Source organism: Mauremys mutica, chromosome 6 (assembly GCF_020497125.1).
Source record: "Mauremys mutica isolate MM-2020 ecotype Southern chromosome 6, ASM2049712v1, whole genome shotgun sequence".
Taxonomy (NCBI): Eukaryota; Metazoa; Chordata; order Testudines; family Geoemydidae; genus Mauremys; species Mauremys mutica.
The window spans coordinates 32,145,384-32,160,097 of NC_059077.1; the positions used below are offsets into that span (position 1 = coordinate 32,145,384).

The window sequence follows — 14,714 nt, forward strand, 5'->3', positions numbered from 1 at the left end:
CAAATAGCTTCACTATAACTGGAGTTTCTCTGGCATGGACCACATAATAAGTTGGTTCCAGCATAATTAAATCTAAAAGTAAGAAAGGCAATTCATAATATGAACATTGTAAAAAGAAAAGTAACTGGATAAGTACTGGCTCATAAAACAATCCTGTACTGTCCCATCCATCTCCTGTCAATGTAAAAGATAGACAAATTATAAAATCAGATATGGGAAAAAACTGAGACCCCTCTCAGAATTGAGTAGTAATCTTTTCTTTTCTGACCCCTATTATCCTACTCTGGGTGTGGAGACGATTAGAATGAAAAGGAGGAATTTTATTACTACACTGAGGGCCTGCTTCACCACTGCAGTTCTACACCAGGGTATCAGATCATCAATTTTTATAAATACCCCTACTTGTATTTTTACCATATATTATCTTTAGAAGGGCCTAAACTCATAAATACTGAAGTTACATAAACCACTTATATCTGGATTTGATACATGTTCCCAAACGTTCATGACATGTTTTCTGTGCCAGGCAACTTCACTTTAGGACACACTCAGAACTTGAATAACTAAGGAAAACAAGGAATGTTTGCAAAACAGATGTCGATATAAAAGTGAACAAATTACTTCAACCAAAAGCACTTCTAAATTATGATATTTTAGTGGTAGTTTGTCAAAAAGCATTTTAAGATTGTCTTAGGTAAAACTAAATATACATTATTGCAGGTAATAATTTAAAGAAACATACTTGTTAGAAAAATATATTGTATACGTTTGTAAGTAACAGTTTTAGACAACCCAAATTTAATTGACCTTGATAGTATTTAAATCAGTCATTTCAGGACTGATCGTCACTTTTCAGCCCATAATCAACATATTTAATATAACAGACATCTTGTATTATGTCTGAAAAGTGATCAAATACCAAAAATCCTCATGTATTTTTACTTGTTTTCAAGTTTATTCAGAAGATCCTACACTAGGGTGACCAGATGTCCCGATGTTATAGGGACAGTCTCGATTTTTTTTTTTTTTAAATATGGGCTCCTATGTCCCACCTCCATCCCAATTTTTCACACTTGCTATCTGGTCACCCTATCCTACATTAATCATTCTTTCCTATCTCAAATGTAAGCCATTTTTCAAATTTCATCAGGAGATGAAAGTATACTGTTTAGTATCACACTGTAGTAACAAACTTTCAAAACATTTATTCTGAGGAAACATTTATGCTTATAAAGATTCCAACATGACTAATGATATGCTACAGTATTAGCAAATCATCATTAAAATAATTTAATTATATTCATAACTCTGCTTCTGGTCTTATAAAGAAGATTGTTCCCAGATGCTAGACAGCTGATAATTCACATTTCTTTCAGGGTGTATGTCTGTGTCTGCTAATGAAACACTATTCATTGTAGGATGAGATGGGAGAATGATGCACTCTGATACAGAAATAGAACAATTATACACTAGATAGATTAAGTTTCAGAAGAAATAATGGACAAACACTGCCCTCAACTTCACTTTCAACACAACAATTCAGTACAGTCCAATTATTTACATTGTGCAAATTAAAAATTAAAAATTAAAAAAATACTTAGTTGGGACAGAACTACAAAACCACTGAACAATTACCAAAAAACCCAAAAAAACCATAATTGTGTACTTACGCATTCTTTAAACTGTTAATACTCGTAAAGGTGTCAGACTGACAGTTTTAGTTACTCAAGTACTTTAGCTACAGAAAAGGTACAGCCAACATAGCCAAGAAAGGTTCTGCAAGTAACTGCACAAATATAACTCAACTCTACCTTGAAGGACCAATATTGCATATGAAAGGACAATTTAGCTTTCATGTTCAATTATTCCTTGGGCTCTCTCTGGAGGCTGCCAATTAGGATGCTGCTTTGATATGTTTGTGTGTGTGGATGTCTGAATACTAGGAATTGAGCTGAGAATACAAACTCATTTCACATATGGAATTGAATACCATAAGGTAGTAGTGACTTGGTCATGACTACTCTCAGATGAATTCAGACAAATGAGTACCCAGTCAAAATTGAATATGAAAGCATACTGAGGAAAAAGTTTAGATTCACAAAACGATCATTTAGCCTCTTCTGGTCAGTTAAAAATGAAAGTTTCTGACTATATAATTTCACTTTTCTTTTACCAATAATCCTGTCAAAATGCTAAATAAATTGTGCTATCTTCCACTTTTTGAACTGGAAGATAGTTAGGTATTAAGTTCCATCATTTATGAATGTTGAGGTTTACATTCTTGCATTCAGAGTTCATTCTACTAAAAATATAGAGAAAACTTCTGAAAGTAGAGACTATTCCTAGAGAACTTTTTGCTCATGCAATTTAGAGTGAAAATAATTATGAAATAATTGCAACCAAAGAAAAAAAAAGTGTCACCCAACACAGATGTCACATTAGGCAATATATCTGAATGGAAACTGATAGAAATCATTACATATTCTAATATGAACAATATTATACCTGTCTTCACACTGCTTATCTGCTTCTATAGGGTAGAGACCTCCTCATACTTTTCATCTTGGAGACAACTCATCTCATTTACTACTGCATATTTTTCAATTTTTAATTGGCCCAAGAGATTTTTTTTAAATTGCTTTATGATTCTTTAGAAAGCAATTATATAGCCTCTAGTATAGCCCACTTCACATTACAATATTTGCTTATTATGAAGCTAAGAATGTCATCTACACAAGATAGTTGTCTCGCACAGTAATTTTTGAGCACTCAAATTCTCCTCAGCTTTATAGATTCACAAATTTAAAAGTCAGAAGGGTCCATTGTGATATTATCTGACCTTACATAAAACAGGCCAGTAATTTTCACCCTATAATTCCTCCATCAAGCACAATCGCTTGTGGTTGATTCAGAGCATCTTTTAGACAAACAATCTTGAATTAAAATTTTCAGTATTTCTCCATTCTGCTTGTCTCTTAAAAATCATTACCTATCTCATAGAACTGGAAGGGACCCTGAAAGGTTATTGAGTCCAGCCGCCTGCCTTCACTAGCAGGACCAAGTCCTGATTTTGCCCCAGATCCCTAAGTAGCCCCCTCAAGGATTGAACTCACAACCCTGGTTTTAGCAGGCCAATGCTCAAACCACTGAGCTATCCCTGCCCCCCTCTTCCTGCTGTGATGAGTTCTGGAGCTAAAACATGAACACTAATCAGGAACATTTAATAGAAGATCCATTTACAGAACATCTTCATCTTACGATAGAGTCAAAGATTTTTTTTTCATGATACGTGAAACCATTCAAAAGGTTCTCCAGTCAGGTTCAAATTTCATATGTTCAGCCTTCATATTCACTGTCATCTGTAGTCACCATTCCTACCCTTGAGATGACAATTTCTTTTGCTTGGCAAGCAAGACAGTCGGGGTGGGGGAGGGGGGGGGAAGAGAGAGAGCACGCCTACCTTTTCATCACTAATTCTTTTAGCGTATTCTCTAAAGCTTTCATATTTAAAGTATTAGGGACACAGTCTTCTGTAATTCTGTTGATTTAATCTTTTTCCATTTATATTTATCCCAGTTTAGTTGCTATAAACTCTGTTTCCATAAACTAGCTGTACAGAAGCATGTGAATAAGATTCTGATTTGCATACAGAAGGAAAGACTCCTAAATATGCTACTGCATATATATAGAAAAAAGATGCATTTGCAAACAATGCACCATGTTTTCATAATCACGCTAAGTATCTTTGCAAGGCTGTATTTATCAGTGTTCAAGATTTCCTTAAAAGCATGCATGTTTGTAATGCTATGCTTTATTCTAAAGGTTGTTTCCTTCGCTGGTCATAGTTCATCTTTGCTGTGAGCACTAGTCTGAATTTTTGTATTTTTTTTTAATATAGCTGTTCAGTGTTGCATAGTAGATTTAATGGGCAGCTCTTCAGTTTCTGTATTTAAGTTGTTGTATAGTTTCAGCTCTCTAGCTTCGTCTATTGTGCATTACAAACAATTTTGGAAGCATTCTAGAAACTGTTTCTTCACCGATCTTTAGGAAGGCCATTGTAATTCGTTGTCTCCGGGAACTTTCCTTCAATTCAGACTGTTGAAGACCTTTATTTCTTCATCTACAACAGCATCTGGAATTTATTCTTCAGAAGTTTGTTTGCCTAAGATTGTTCAATACTTCTGTACAATTATTAGTAAGTTACATTGCTTGCCTAATCAGTGCCAGCAATTCTGATGACATCTTTTGATCTAATGAAACTACATCTAGGATTTTATTTCAGGAGCTTTGTTTATTTCTAAAGACTAATCTGAATGGAAACAAATTTGAAGTAGTCTCATGTTAACTGCCTGGATTTTTTTTGTCACTTTCTTATAAAGGAGGTTTTGCATAGCTCAGTGTCTAATCTTATTTCAGCTCTTTCTAGTTAATTTCATTTCTCTGTTCTTCCTTAGCAACATTCTGGTTTCTTCTAATATTGTATTAACCTTATCTTTCCTCTGTACTACTGCTTCTTTCAATATGCTCTTGATGAAGATAAGGGTTAAACATCCAAATTCTTCACATTAATGGAATGGTTGGGAAAGTTTTTCCAAGATTTGAAATTTTGCTTTTTGTTTGAGATCTTCAAAAAGTTACTTACATTCTGTGGCATTAAGGTATGTCTTCACTGCACAATTAATCTTAGCTCCTACCTGGCTTTTAGCCTTAGCTCCCCCTATCATCCACATAAATAAAAGTTTCTGACCTGGGTTTCAAGGTGCTTTAAAGTTCAGACTAGCTTATCCAGCTGGAGGTGAGTGAGAATTGGGCTCCATTTTAACTTGGGCTGGAACCTGCCTACTTTGCATTCAGAACCAGATTAAAATCACTCGTATTGATAGTGCTCCAATGCCCTTCTAACCATTGCCCACGAAGGACAGACAAGTTCTCCCGCAAATGACTGGGGAAAATCCTAGAGTACTGCTTCACAAAGAACCATAAGATATACTACATACACACACACCAGTACAGAAACAGCAAGAACATAGTAATGTGAGTAGGGCTTTGCACTGGAGATGCTCACACCTGGGCCAGGCTAGTTAGGGTGTTCAGACCCAGGTGCCAATCACTTAGGAAGTTGATTAGAGAAGAAAGCCTATTTATTCTTCTTCTAACTATGCAATGATTGTGGCAAGCAGGCCACCTACTTAAAACATTCAGTTGATACTGGGCTCACACCAGTCATTGGGAAAACCATTTTCCCCTCTGAGTGGAGCTAAAAGTTTCTCTTTTGCTGAAGCCTCACGATACTGTACACTGTTTCATTAAGCAGTTGTACAAGTGCTACAAATGTACATGGTTCTTTTGGTATGATTGCTGTCCCGAAGACCTTAAAATCCCAACACAGCCAGGATAAAAATAAAACCTTGAACCTTAACTTCTATAGAAGCCTCCTACCATATTCTGAAGTCTCAAAAAAGTAACTAGTTGTGTCTATTTTTAAAATAAGCTTACCTGGATAAATGGCTTTATTAACTCACACCACAAGCCGATTGCGTCAATATTTAGGGATCTGATTGCCCAACAATATTTATCTCAGTAGACATACAAGGGGTGATTTTAACCTATTAAGATCTAAATGGACTGTCTTCTTGTGTTGCATAGCCACAGTTAAGATCAGCAGAGGTGCTCAAGCTGGAGCTCCCTTCACTGAAAGTGGGAAGGAGCGGCAAACAAGAGATTCTCTATTAAGAATCTTCTATTTTGGAATTCGATTTCCCTATATCTGACCAAGGCTGTATCCATCAACCTTCTAGATACTTTGTAAGGCTCAACTTTTTGACCAGTAATTTAGGGACCTGGTGGGTTGATGGTTGTTGAGGTTTTGTTGTTTGCTTTGGGAATTATATCTGCTAGTACAGTGTTTACTTATTCATTCAAATGAGTATCTAGTACTTCTATCCACCAGGTCCTTTATACTGACGCCCATCACTTCAGTATCTGGTCATCTCATACATATTTAAAAATTATTTTAAAACTCCTCCTTTCTAACAGCTATAAATAAGTGCTTCATTTGAATTAAGGGGGGAGGGGAGAGTGAGGTCAAAGTAGTGAGTTTAGCACTAGTTTTGAATGTGGTGAAGTTAATATGTACAATTTTTCTAGAAATGAGTTTGATACCACAGGTCCCCTTTTCTGTGATAGTTGCATCTTCTATTCACAAGCATCACCCTTTTGACTCACTACTTCACTGTTCCAGCAGAGGTCATGATTGCAGAGGTAAAGGTCATTTCTTGGGCACAACAGCTGTAGCCATTTCCAGAGTGGGCTCTGAATACCAGGATTGGCAGCCTGAACTGGACTAGATATTTGTAATAATCAAGACTGGAGCCATGACCAGGTGTGCATCCAACGGAACAGGCTCAGTATTCCGGTCATTTGCTGTATCTATTTGGCCATAGCAGTGAGTAGTCTCTGGGCACCTGATGCAGTGAATCAACTTCACACTTCTAGGTGGATCTCTTTCCCACGCCAGGAAAAGCTTATAGAGAACTGAGCTCTGTAAAGTGCTTTCCTCAGTCTTGCCTGAATTCAGCTTCAAGACCTTTGATAGGCAAACCGACAATGCAGCTCTGTGCAGTGTAAAACCACTTCACCTTCTGCATAGAACACTTCAGATTTCATCCTGCTTTGTTCTTTATGTCAGCTACTGCTGGAGAATCATTTGCTCAAATTACAGTTTAGCCCATCATTTCCTTACAACATTCTAGCAGAGCAGAATGGCGGTCACATCTTCATGCAGCTAATGCTGTATTTTCTCTAGAGTTTAATTTCCTAAGGTCAAACTGCTGTTCAAAGTAACTCTCCACCCTTTTGTTTATGGTCATTCTCACTTGATAGTTCTTCTACTGAAAAACTGATTTTCTTCCCACTACTAGAGAGAGGCACACCTCTACAGAAAGATGAATTGGTAGTGAAAGAAGCTGAAGACATGGCTCTGCACTGCATAACAAACAAGTCCTGGAGTTCAGCCTGTCCCATGTGACTAGCTCAAATAGTAAAATCACCAGGCAAAGTGCCAACTTCTAGCTATTAACTTTCTTGTGACACAAAGATCTGCCAAAGATTTTGAGTGAAACCAGCACACTCTACTGGGATAGGGAGTTCGCTTGAAAAGACACCTGAGACGTCCAGATGGCATTGCTTACAGGGAAATTATCTGTGGGTATAGTTTGGGGGCGGGGGGAGAAAATCGGCAGCCTAATGGCTGGTTCTTACCTTAGTGGAGTGCCTTTTCACAGAACGAGAGCCAACTGCCGCTTATCTGCCAGCATAAAGTTGTATTTAATACTACACACACTAGAGATACCAAACAATCTAAAAATATTTTCTCATTTAAGATAATAGTCCTTTATATAAACATGGAAGCATTTTTTCATATATGCTCTCGAAAACATTGTTTGAAACTCAGACATTTCTAATCGTGCTATTATAATTCCTGAAGTATTAGTTTAAAATAGGAGCCTTTCTTCCGAGTTTCAAATAGCTATAGGTGTTGTATATCCAAAAAAGAATAAAATTAAACCTCATCAGCTCACTACATACCACCCTCTCACAATTTTTCATGCACTTTTGCAACTGATATCTAAAAAAAAAAAGGTTACTAACCTCTCTCTGTCACTGTTTGAGATTTTTGCTCATGTCCATTCCAATGTAAGTGTGCATGCATGTGCACTGTCACCAGAAGTTTTTCCTTGAGTGGTATCCGTCAGGTCAGCTCTGCACCCCTTGGAGTGGTGCCCTCATGGCGCAGTATATAGAAACCTGCCAACCTGCTGCCCCCTCAGTTCCTTCTTGCTTGCAACTCCAACAAGGGGTAGGAGGATGGGTTTTGGAATGGGCATGAGCAACATCTCGAAAAACTACAGTTACAGGGGTTAGTAACCATTTTTTCTTCAAATGCTTGCTCATGTCACTTCCAACATAGGTGACTACCAAGCAGTTACCCTAGAGGATGGTTCGGAGTTCCTATGAGGAGGTATCCCATCCCTCGGCACTGATCTTGGCCAAGGAACTGACCCCCATTCTGACGTGGACGGCGAGGAAGCTTGTCCTTCTGAAGGTGCTGAATATAAACATCTCAACTGGGATCCTGGAAACTGTTGGAGCATCCAAGAGTTCCATATTGGCCATTGCATGGCATCTGGTTTTGGCGCCATCTCCTGTACCTTGTCCAGTGCTCAGTGCCTGTAGCTGGATCGGAGTCTACACCTCTGTGAAGTATAGGATTGAGCCTCTGAGTCTCATTCTGGAGAATCACTCCTGGGTGACCACAGCAGCACGGTGCCGATCAGCTCCAGCAGGCGGTGCCCCGATGAGGGAAGAGCAGTTCCACTGCATCATTGTTTCTTATTTGGCACTGACAATGGTGAGCAGTGCCGAGGAGTCGGTGCCAGGGTTGTCTTCTCGTGCACCGGGGAAGAATGACAAAAGTGGGAATCCTTTGCATTTGTTGCAGAGTCTTTTCCCAATGTCAGGGAGGTGGAGCACTGCTGTGCCTCTCTCAGCATCACCAGGGCATTCCTGACCAACACTGAGGTGGTCAGTGCCGCTTCCCCTTGCAGCTCCAAGGGGGGCGGATGAAGTGCCGCCTCCATCAGGAGGAAGTTTAGCCTATTGTCCCTCTCCTTCTTGGCCCTAGGGCTAAAGTTCTTACAGATATGGCACTGTTCCTGAACATGTGTTTCTCCAAGGCACCTGAGGCAATTATCATGCAGTGTCACTCACCGGCATTGGTTTGTGACATGCCGCACATTGTTTGAAGACCTGGGATCGAGGCATGCCCTGGAGTCCAGGGCCGGCTAGCCCGCAGGGAACCTACTATTATACTAACTACTTAACTGTTGCTCTATTATTTAATGTAATAACTATGTACAATTTTACTTACAGAAGTCCACTGAGAAGAACACTTGCAAGTGCAAGAGACCAGCAATGTTTCAGTGACCATCATGAGCGGTAAGAAGGAACTGAGCAGGCAGCGGGTCAGCAGATTCCTATATACTGCACTATGAGGGCACCATTCCAAGAGGTGCAGGAACCAACCTGAACGGTACCACCGAGGGAAAAACTTTCAGTGATGGTGAACACATGCACACCTACACTGGGATGGACATGAGCAAGCACTCAAAGAAGAATAAAATGCCACTTCTGCATCATTTGAAAGTTTACTCAGAAAGGCTCTTTCAGACTGTTCACATAATAGAAACTCCACTCTATGTAAAAAAATAAATCAAATCAAAGGTTCTATCATTCTGCATAAAGGGAATTTAAACCTCTTGAAACCTTCAGTGATTTACAATTGGCATTATTGGTCAACAGTTCAGTTATTTGAAATGCAATGCATTTAAATAAAGAACTGACCTAAATGTTTATTTGCTCCATTACTTCATATTTTCTACCATGACATAGCTTTGGTAACTGGTACAAGGTGACTGGCCCCTTTAAGGAGAGACGGGGCCAGCCTCACTGGTACCATAATTGTTAGCTGCTTCCCAGTCTAAGAGGGGGAAATGGTATTAAGGAGAGTCGGTGATAGCTTAATGGGGGCACCCAGACTTTTTAAAAGGATACATCAGTCTAAGAGTGGAACCACATGGAGCAGGCTAGCTCCTGTGGCAGGACCTAAGCCAGAGTCTACAGGAGGCTGGGAATTCTAAGGGCACTAACCTGGGGGACAGTGCTCTATACAAGGGCAGGGATGGATACAAGGAAGAGAGCCCAGAAGGGGCTGAAAAAAATACTCCAGGGAAATCAGCTTGGGGGCCTTATGCTCTATCCTAGAGCCAGAAAGACTTGTACAAGTAGCCCAGAAAGGGGCTGGTAACAGCACTCAGCAGGTGGGCTGAAGAGCAGAAGGACCTTTTTGTTAGTTGGGACTTTTTCAGCTGGACTTTAGCTACCCCGGAAGGTATTATGTTTTGTTTGTGACTTGGCCAGAGGACTGAGCCATATCTCCAGCACAGAAAGGTGTGTGGAAAGCTGAGGAGACCCACCGCGAGGAAAGAAACTGAGGTACGGCATGCCTGTAGTGTCACATGCAACCAGTAGGGGGTGTCAGAGGGCAGCCATGCCCCATAACAGCAACCTTCTGCAAGACATTTAACTGCTTCTCCATAGAACTCTGGTGGGGAAAACTGAAGTAATATGAACTGCACAATTTCACCAACAACTTCAATATCACAGAAGTCCAGAAAAAGGATAACAGCATGACAAATACTAACTCTTAACACCACACAACATCCTATTGCCTCTGAGCTGCATTACAAAAATCTGACCAGGGAATAACAAAGAACACTTGTCCTTAATCAAAAATAATGAACACCATAAACATCCTCCCTCACCAATAAGGCTTATGGGGAAAAACGTATGTTAACTAAGTAAACTGCTCTGGAAACATATAGACTATTGGAAGTATTGTATCAATCAATGTATTAATATTTGTGTGACTGAACTATGCTTCCATCTACTGTGTTAGGTAACTGTCTTCAATTATTTTAATCTGTAAATGGTTACATTTCCCAATTAAGGCATATTTTCAACACATTTCATTGAAAATTAGTAACAGCTGATCCCTATATAACTAATTATTTTAATTTGTAATAATGTTTGATATCTTAATTTAACAGATGGGTTATCTTATGATGTGCTTACTGAACTATCAAATAAGATTTCATTAAAATTATGTTCTACACAATATACTGTGCCTTTATATCCACATTACTCAGTTTAGACTGGTTTTAAAAACCGATTAGTAGCTATTTGAAAAATACTGAGATGTATGTTCCTACCACAGTAGTATCAAAACAAATTACAAATATCTTTGACATTGGGAGATAGAGTATATAGCATACAAGCAGACAGCTGAAAATCCAAAAAAAGGAGGTATAGTTTTTAAAATATCAACTTAATTTATCGTTTATATGATGAAATGTCCAATTTTTACAAAAATTTAGATTTGAAAAAGCCAGGAAGTGAAACAGAGCCACAATTAGCAACTGAGTAAGGGAAAACAGGATTACTTTTATTGGCTACTATTTCATAAAATTTCCCCAGATCTCTTAAATAACTTCAGAACTTAAGTACGTTCTCGGGGGGGGGGGGGGGGGGTAAAACAAATTAGGTACACTTACATTTCAGTACAAATAACTAGATCTACTGTATGCTTTTACAAATTCTCATTACATAGTTTTTGAATTAAATTACTCCTGGCTTTGCTTTTTAACACTATGGACATTTACTTTGTGCAGTGCTGCTTTTGACTGCAATATGTAGAGAAAAATGTTTAATAAAAGAAAACTTAACATGTTGGAAATCTCTAGCAATTGCATCTCCCCAAAGTGAATACAACAAACATCTGTTGCTGAAATTGTTTGGCTCTTGTATAGTTTTGTAAAGAATTTTTGCTGCAGATAAATATTTGTTCATAATTTCCACTGTACACCATTCAGGTCTTAAACATTTTGTTTAATTACACTGCAAGTGGTCCTTTTAGGTATATTACAGAAAGGGAAACTACGCAGTCTTCAAGACTCCACATGGCCTTAGAAACCTCAATATGTTGCCTTTGCCCTGTAAATTATACTTAAATTTAGTGCATAACTGCATTAAGAGCAAGACAAAAGTTTTGCACAAACATTCATATTATTGAACAATTATATCTCCTTTATTTTAAAAAATATACAAGTTCAAAATATATTTTAAAATTATCCTTTTGAAATCAGTAATGATCTAATGATAATTCAGCATCCCATTTCTTTTGTTTTATTTTTTCCAAAATCAGTAATAAAAGTAAAGTGAATTCTTTAAGGAAGCAGTTAATCCTCTGTTTCAATAACTGCATAATTCATTGTGTAATGTCTGTATTTTTTATTCAGTAAGCAGAGAACATAAATGTTCTCAGGAACAAGTAACTGATAAGCTTTTATGCCTTACTGTCTCCTTAAATTAACCATAATATTCCTTATTCGATTAGTTTTCTATTATTCTTCTATAAAGTCAACTATTTCAGCAGAAATGTACAGTCCATTCTCAATATACTATTCTGCAAAGTTTTTATTAGTTGTGTATTTCAAACAAAATTCTTATGTTTACAAGTTTCACCCAAGACTCAAAATTAACAGGTAGTCAAGGCTTAATTTAAAAGAAAAATACAAATAATTATGGAGCTATCAGAATTACCTTTGCCCCTCTCTCCAGACCATGAGCAGGACCTTGTGCATGAGAGGAAATGGGGGAAAGACAGAGCAGGCAACCTCTCCAGGGTAGCAGGAATGCATCTGAGAGTGAGCCTGGGCTGTGACCCTGGAAGGAGAAGAACATTGGGCACTTCTTGTTGCATCGTGTGGCAAACAGGTCAACCTGAGGAAATCCACACCTTTGGAAAATGAAGTGTGTGACATCCAACTGGATGGAGCACTTGTGTCTGAGGAAGGACCTGCTGAGGTGGTCCTCCAGTGTGTTATGAACTCCTGGTAAAAAGGATGCTTCCAGGTGAATGGAGTGGGCTATGCAGGACTCCTACAGTCAAAGGGCCTCCTGCCATAGGGGAGAGGAACGGGCTCCACCCTGCTTGCTGATGTAAAACATGGTGGTGGTGTTGTCCATTAGAACTACTATGCACTGGCCTTGTATTCGGGCCTGGAAGGCCTGGCAAGCTAGACGCACTGCCCTCAGCTCCTTGATGTTGATATGTAGGGAAGAGCTTGTCCTGCAACCACAGGACCTGTGTCTGGAGGTCCCCCAGATGTGCACCCCATCCCAGAGCTGACGCGTCCGTAATCAGGGACAAGGAAGGTTGAGGGTTCTGGAAGGGGACTCCTTCACACACCACTTGAGGGACATGAGGACCTGCATGACCACTGAATTCAAGCTGTCATGCCCCGAGCAGTAGGCCAAGGCGAGCCGTGCCTACAAAGGTCTGAACCGCAGCGTAGTGTGCCAGGTCACGTTAGTGCAAGCAGCTATGTGGCCGAGGAGACTCAGGCACCCCCTTGCTGTTGTGGTTGGGAATTGCTGGAGGCTTTGAATTATGTCTGTGATGGCTCAGAATCGGGTCTCTGGCAGAAGGGCTCACACCTGAACCGAGTCTAACACTGCCCCAATGAATTCTATTATTTGGGTTGATTCCAAGGTTGACATCCCCAAGTGGAGAAGGAGACCCAGTTGTTTGAATGTCTACCTAACCCAACGGATTTGGGACTGCACCTGTGCCCTGGTGTGGCCCCTGAGCAGCCAGTCGTCGAGGTATGGGATATACTTGCACCTGTTGTCAACAGAAGAAAGCAGCCACGACCGACATGCACTTGATGAACACTCAGGAGGCTGTTGAGAGGCTGAATGGTAGGACAGTGAATTGGTAATGCTTGTGGTCGACCATGAAGCGTAGGAAGCGCCTTGTACATTGGACAACTCGCTATGTGGACGTACACAACCTTCATGTCAAGGGCAGCATACCAGTCTCCCAGACCCAGGGAGAGGATAATAGTGCCCAAGGAGACCATGTGGAACTTCAACTTTACCATGAATTTGTTGAGCCCACACAGATCTAGAATGGGTTTGAGACCATCCTTTGGAATTAGGAAGTATCGGGAGTAGAATCCCTTGCCCCTTAGCTCCTGAGGAACCTCCTCCACTGCTCCCATGGTGAGGAGTGCCTGCACCTCCTGGATAAGGACTTGCTCGTGAGAGGGATCCCTGGAGAAGGATAGGGAAGGGGAGTGGGAGGGAAGATAGGAGCAGAACTGGGGAGAGTATTCCAATTCCACCATGTGGAGGACCCAGCAGTCCAACATTATTTGGGACCAAGCATGGTAGAAGCAGGACAGACGATTGGAAAAAAAAGGACGGGAAAGAATCCGGGAATGAGGCTGGTGCACTCTTCTCGGGCGCACCTTCAAAAGCCCTGCTTGGAACCGGATGATGGTTTGGTTGGGCCCTGGCTAGACGGGAGGCTGGAAGGCTTCCTTCTGCCATTCCTCCTCTTTCTCCTGTAAAATTTCTGCCTTGGCCAAGGAGGGTAGGAGCGCTGCTGTGGCTGTTGGGGCTTGAAATGCTTCCATTGGGTTGCTGGGGTGTGCATACCCAAAGATTTCATAGTAGCCCTTGAGTCTTTTAGGCTATGCAGCTGAGAGTCAGTCTGCTCCATGAACAGGCCTGCCCCATCAAAAGGCAGGTTCTGCATTGTCTGTTGAGCCTCGGGCGGTAGGCCCGAGGCCTGCAACTATGAGGTGTGCCTCATGGAGATACCAGAGGACAAGGTGCATGCCGCCAAGTCCGCAGCATCCAGTGAGGCCTGTAAAGAGGTCCATGCCACCGCTTTGCCCTCCTCCACTATTGTTCCAAACTCCTCCCTGGACTCAGTTGGCACCTTGTTTCTCATCCTTCTTGTAACCATGAAAATCCTCCAACCCAAATTTGAGGGGGAGGAAAAGGTAGTTTTTCTCTCTCTCTTCTTATCTTTAGTAGACCACATTCTACTTACGGCATGTTTGTGCCACATTAAAAACCAGGGCCAAGAATTTCAAAAGCAAGTGCCTCAAGGTTTGGTTTCTAAATAAACGTGCGTGCCTGTTTTACAACAGTGCTGGCAACCCAGCTGTACCTGGGAACACAGTGCCATTTTAAAGATAACAAAGTTTTGGAAATAAATATTGCACTGCTGAACCCAAGGTGCT

General features: G+C 40.4%; 1 protein-coding gene across 6 annotated transcripts in view; it reads right to left on the reverse strand.

The window, feature by feature from the left end:
- Positions 1-14,714, reverse strand: part of ARL15 (ADP ribosylation factor like GTPase 15) — a 196,350-nt gene that overhangs the window by 140,080 nt on the left and 41,556 nt on the right. For 2 of the 6 annotated variants that reach the window (XM_045021551.1, XM_045021550.1), the window contains exons 5-6: positions 12,220-12,342; positions 7,261-7,306 (exon numbers count right to left, since the gene is read on the reverse strand). The exons of 2 other annotated variants lie outside the window; for them this stretch is intronic. In XM_045021551.1, coding sequence (XP_044877486.1) covers positions 7,262-7,306; positions 12,220-12,342 — 168 coding nt within the window. In that variant the 3' untranslated portion in view covers position 7,261. The remainder of the gene's footprint in view (positions 1-7,260; positions 7,307-12,219; positions 12,343-14,714) is intronic. 2 more of the 6 variants (XM_045021554.1, XM_045021553.1) reach the window with 1 other exon arrangement.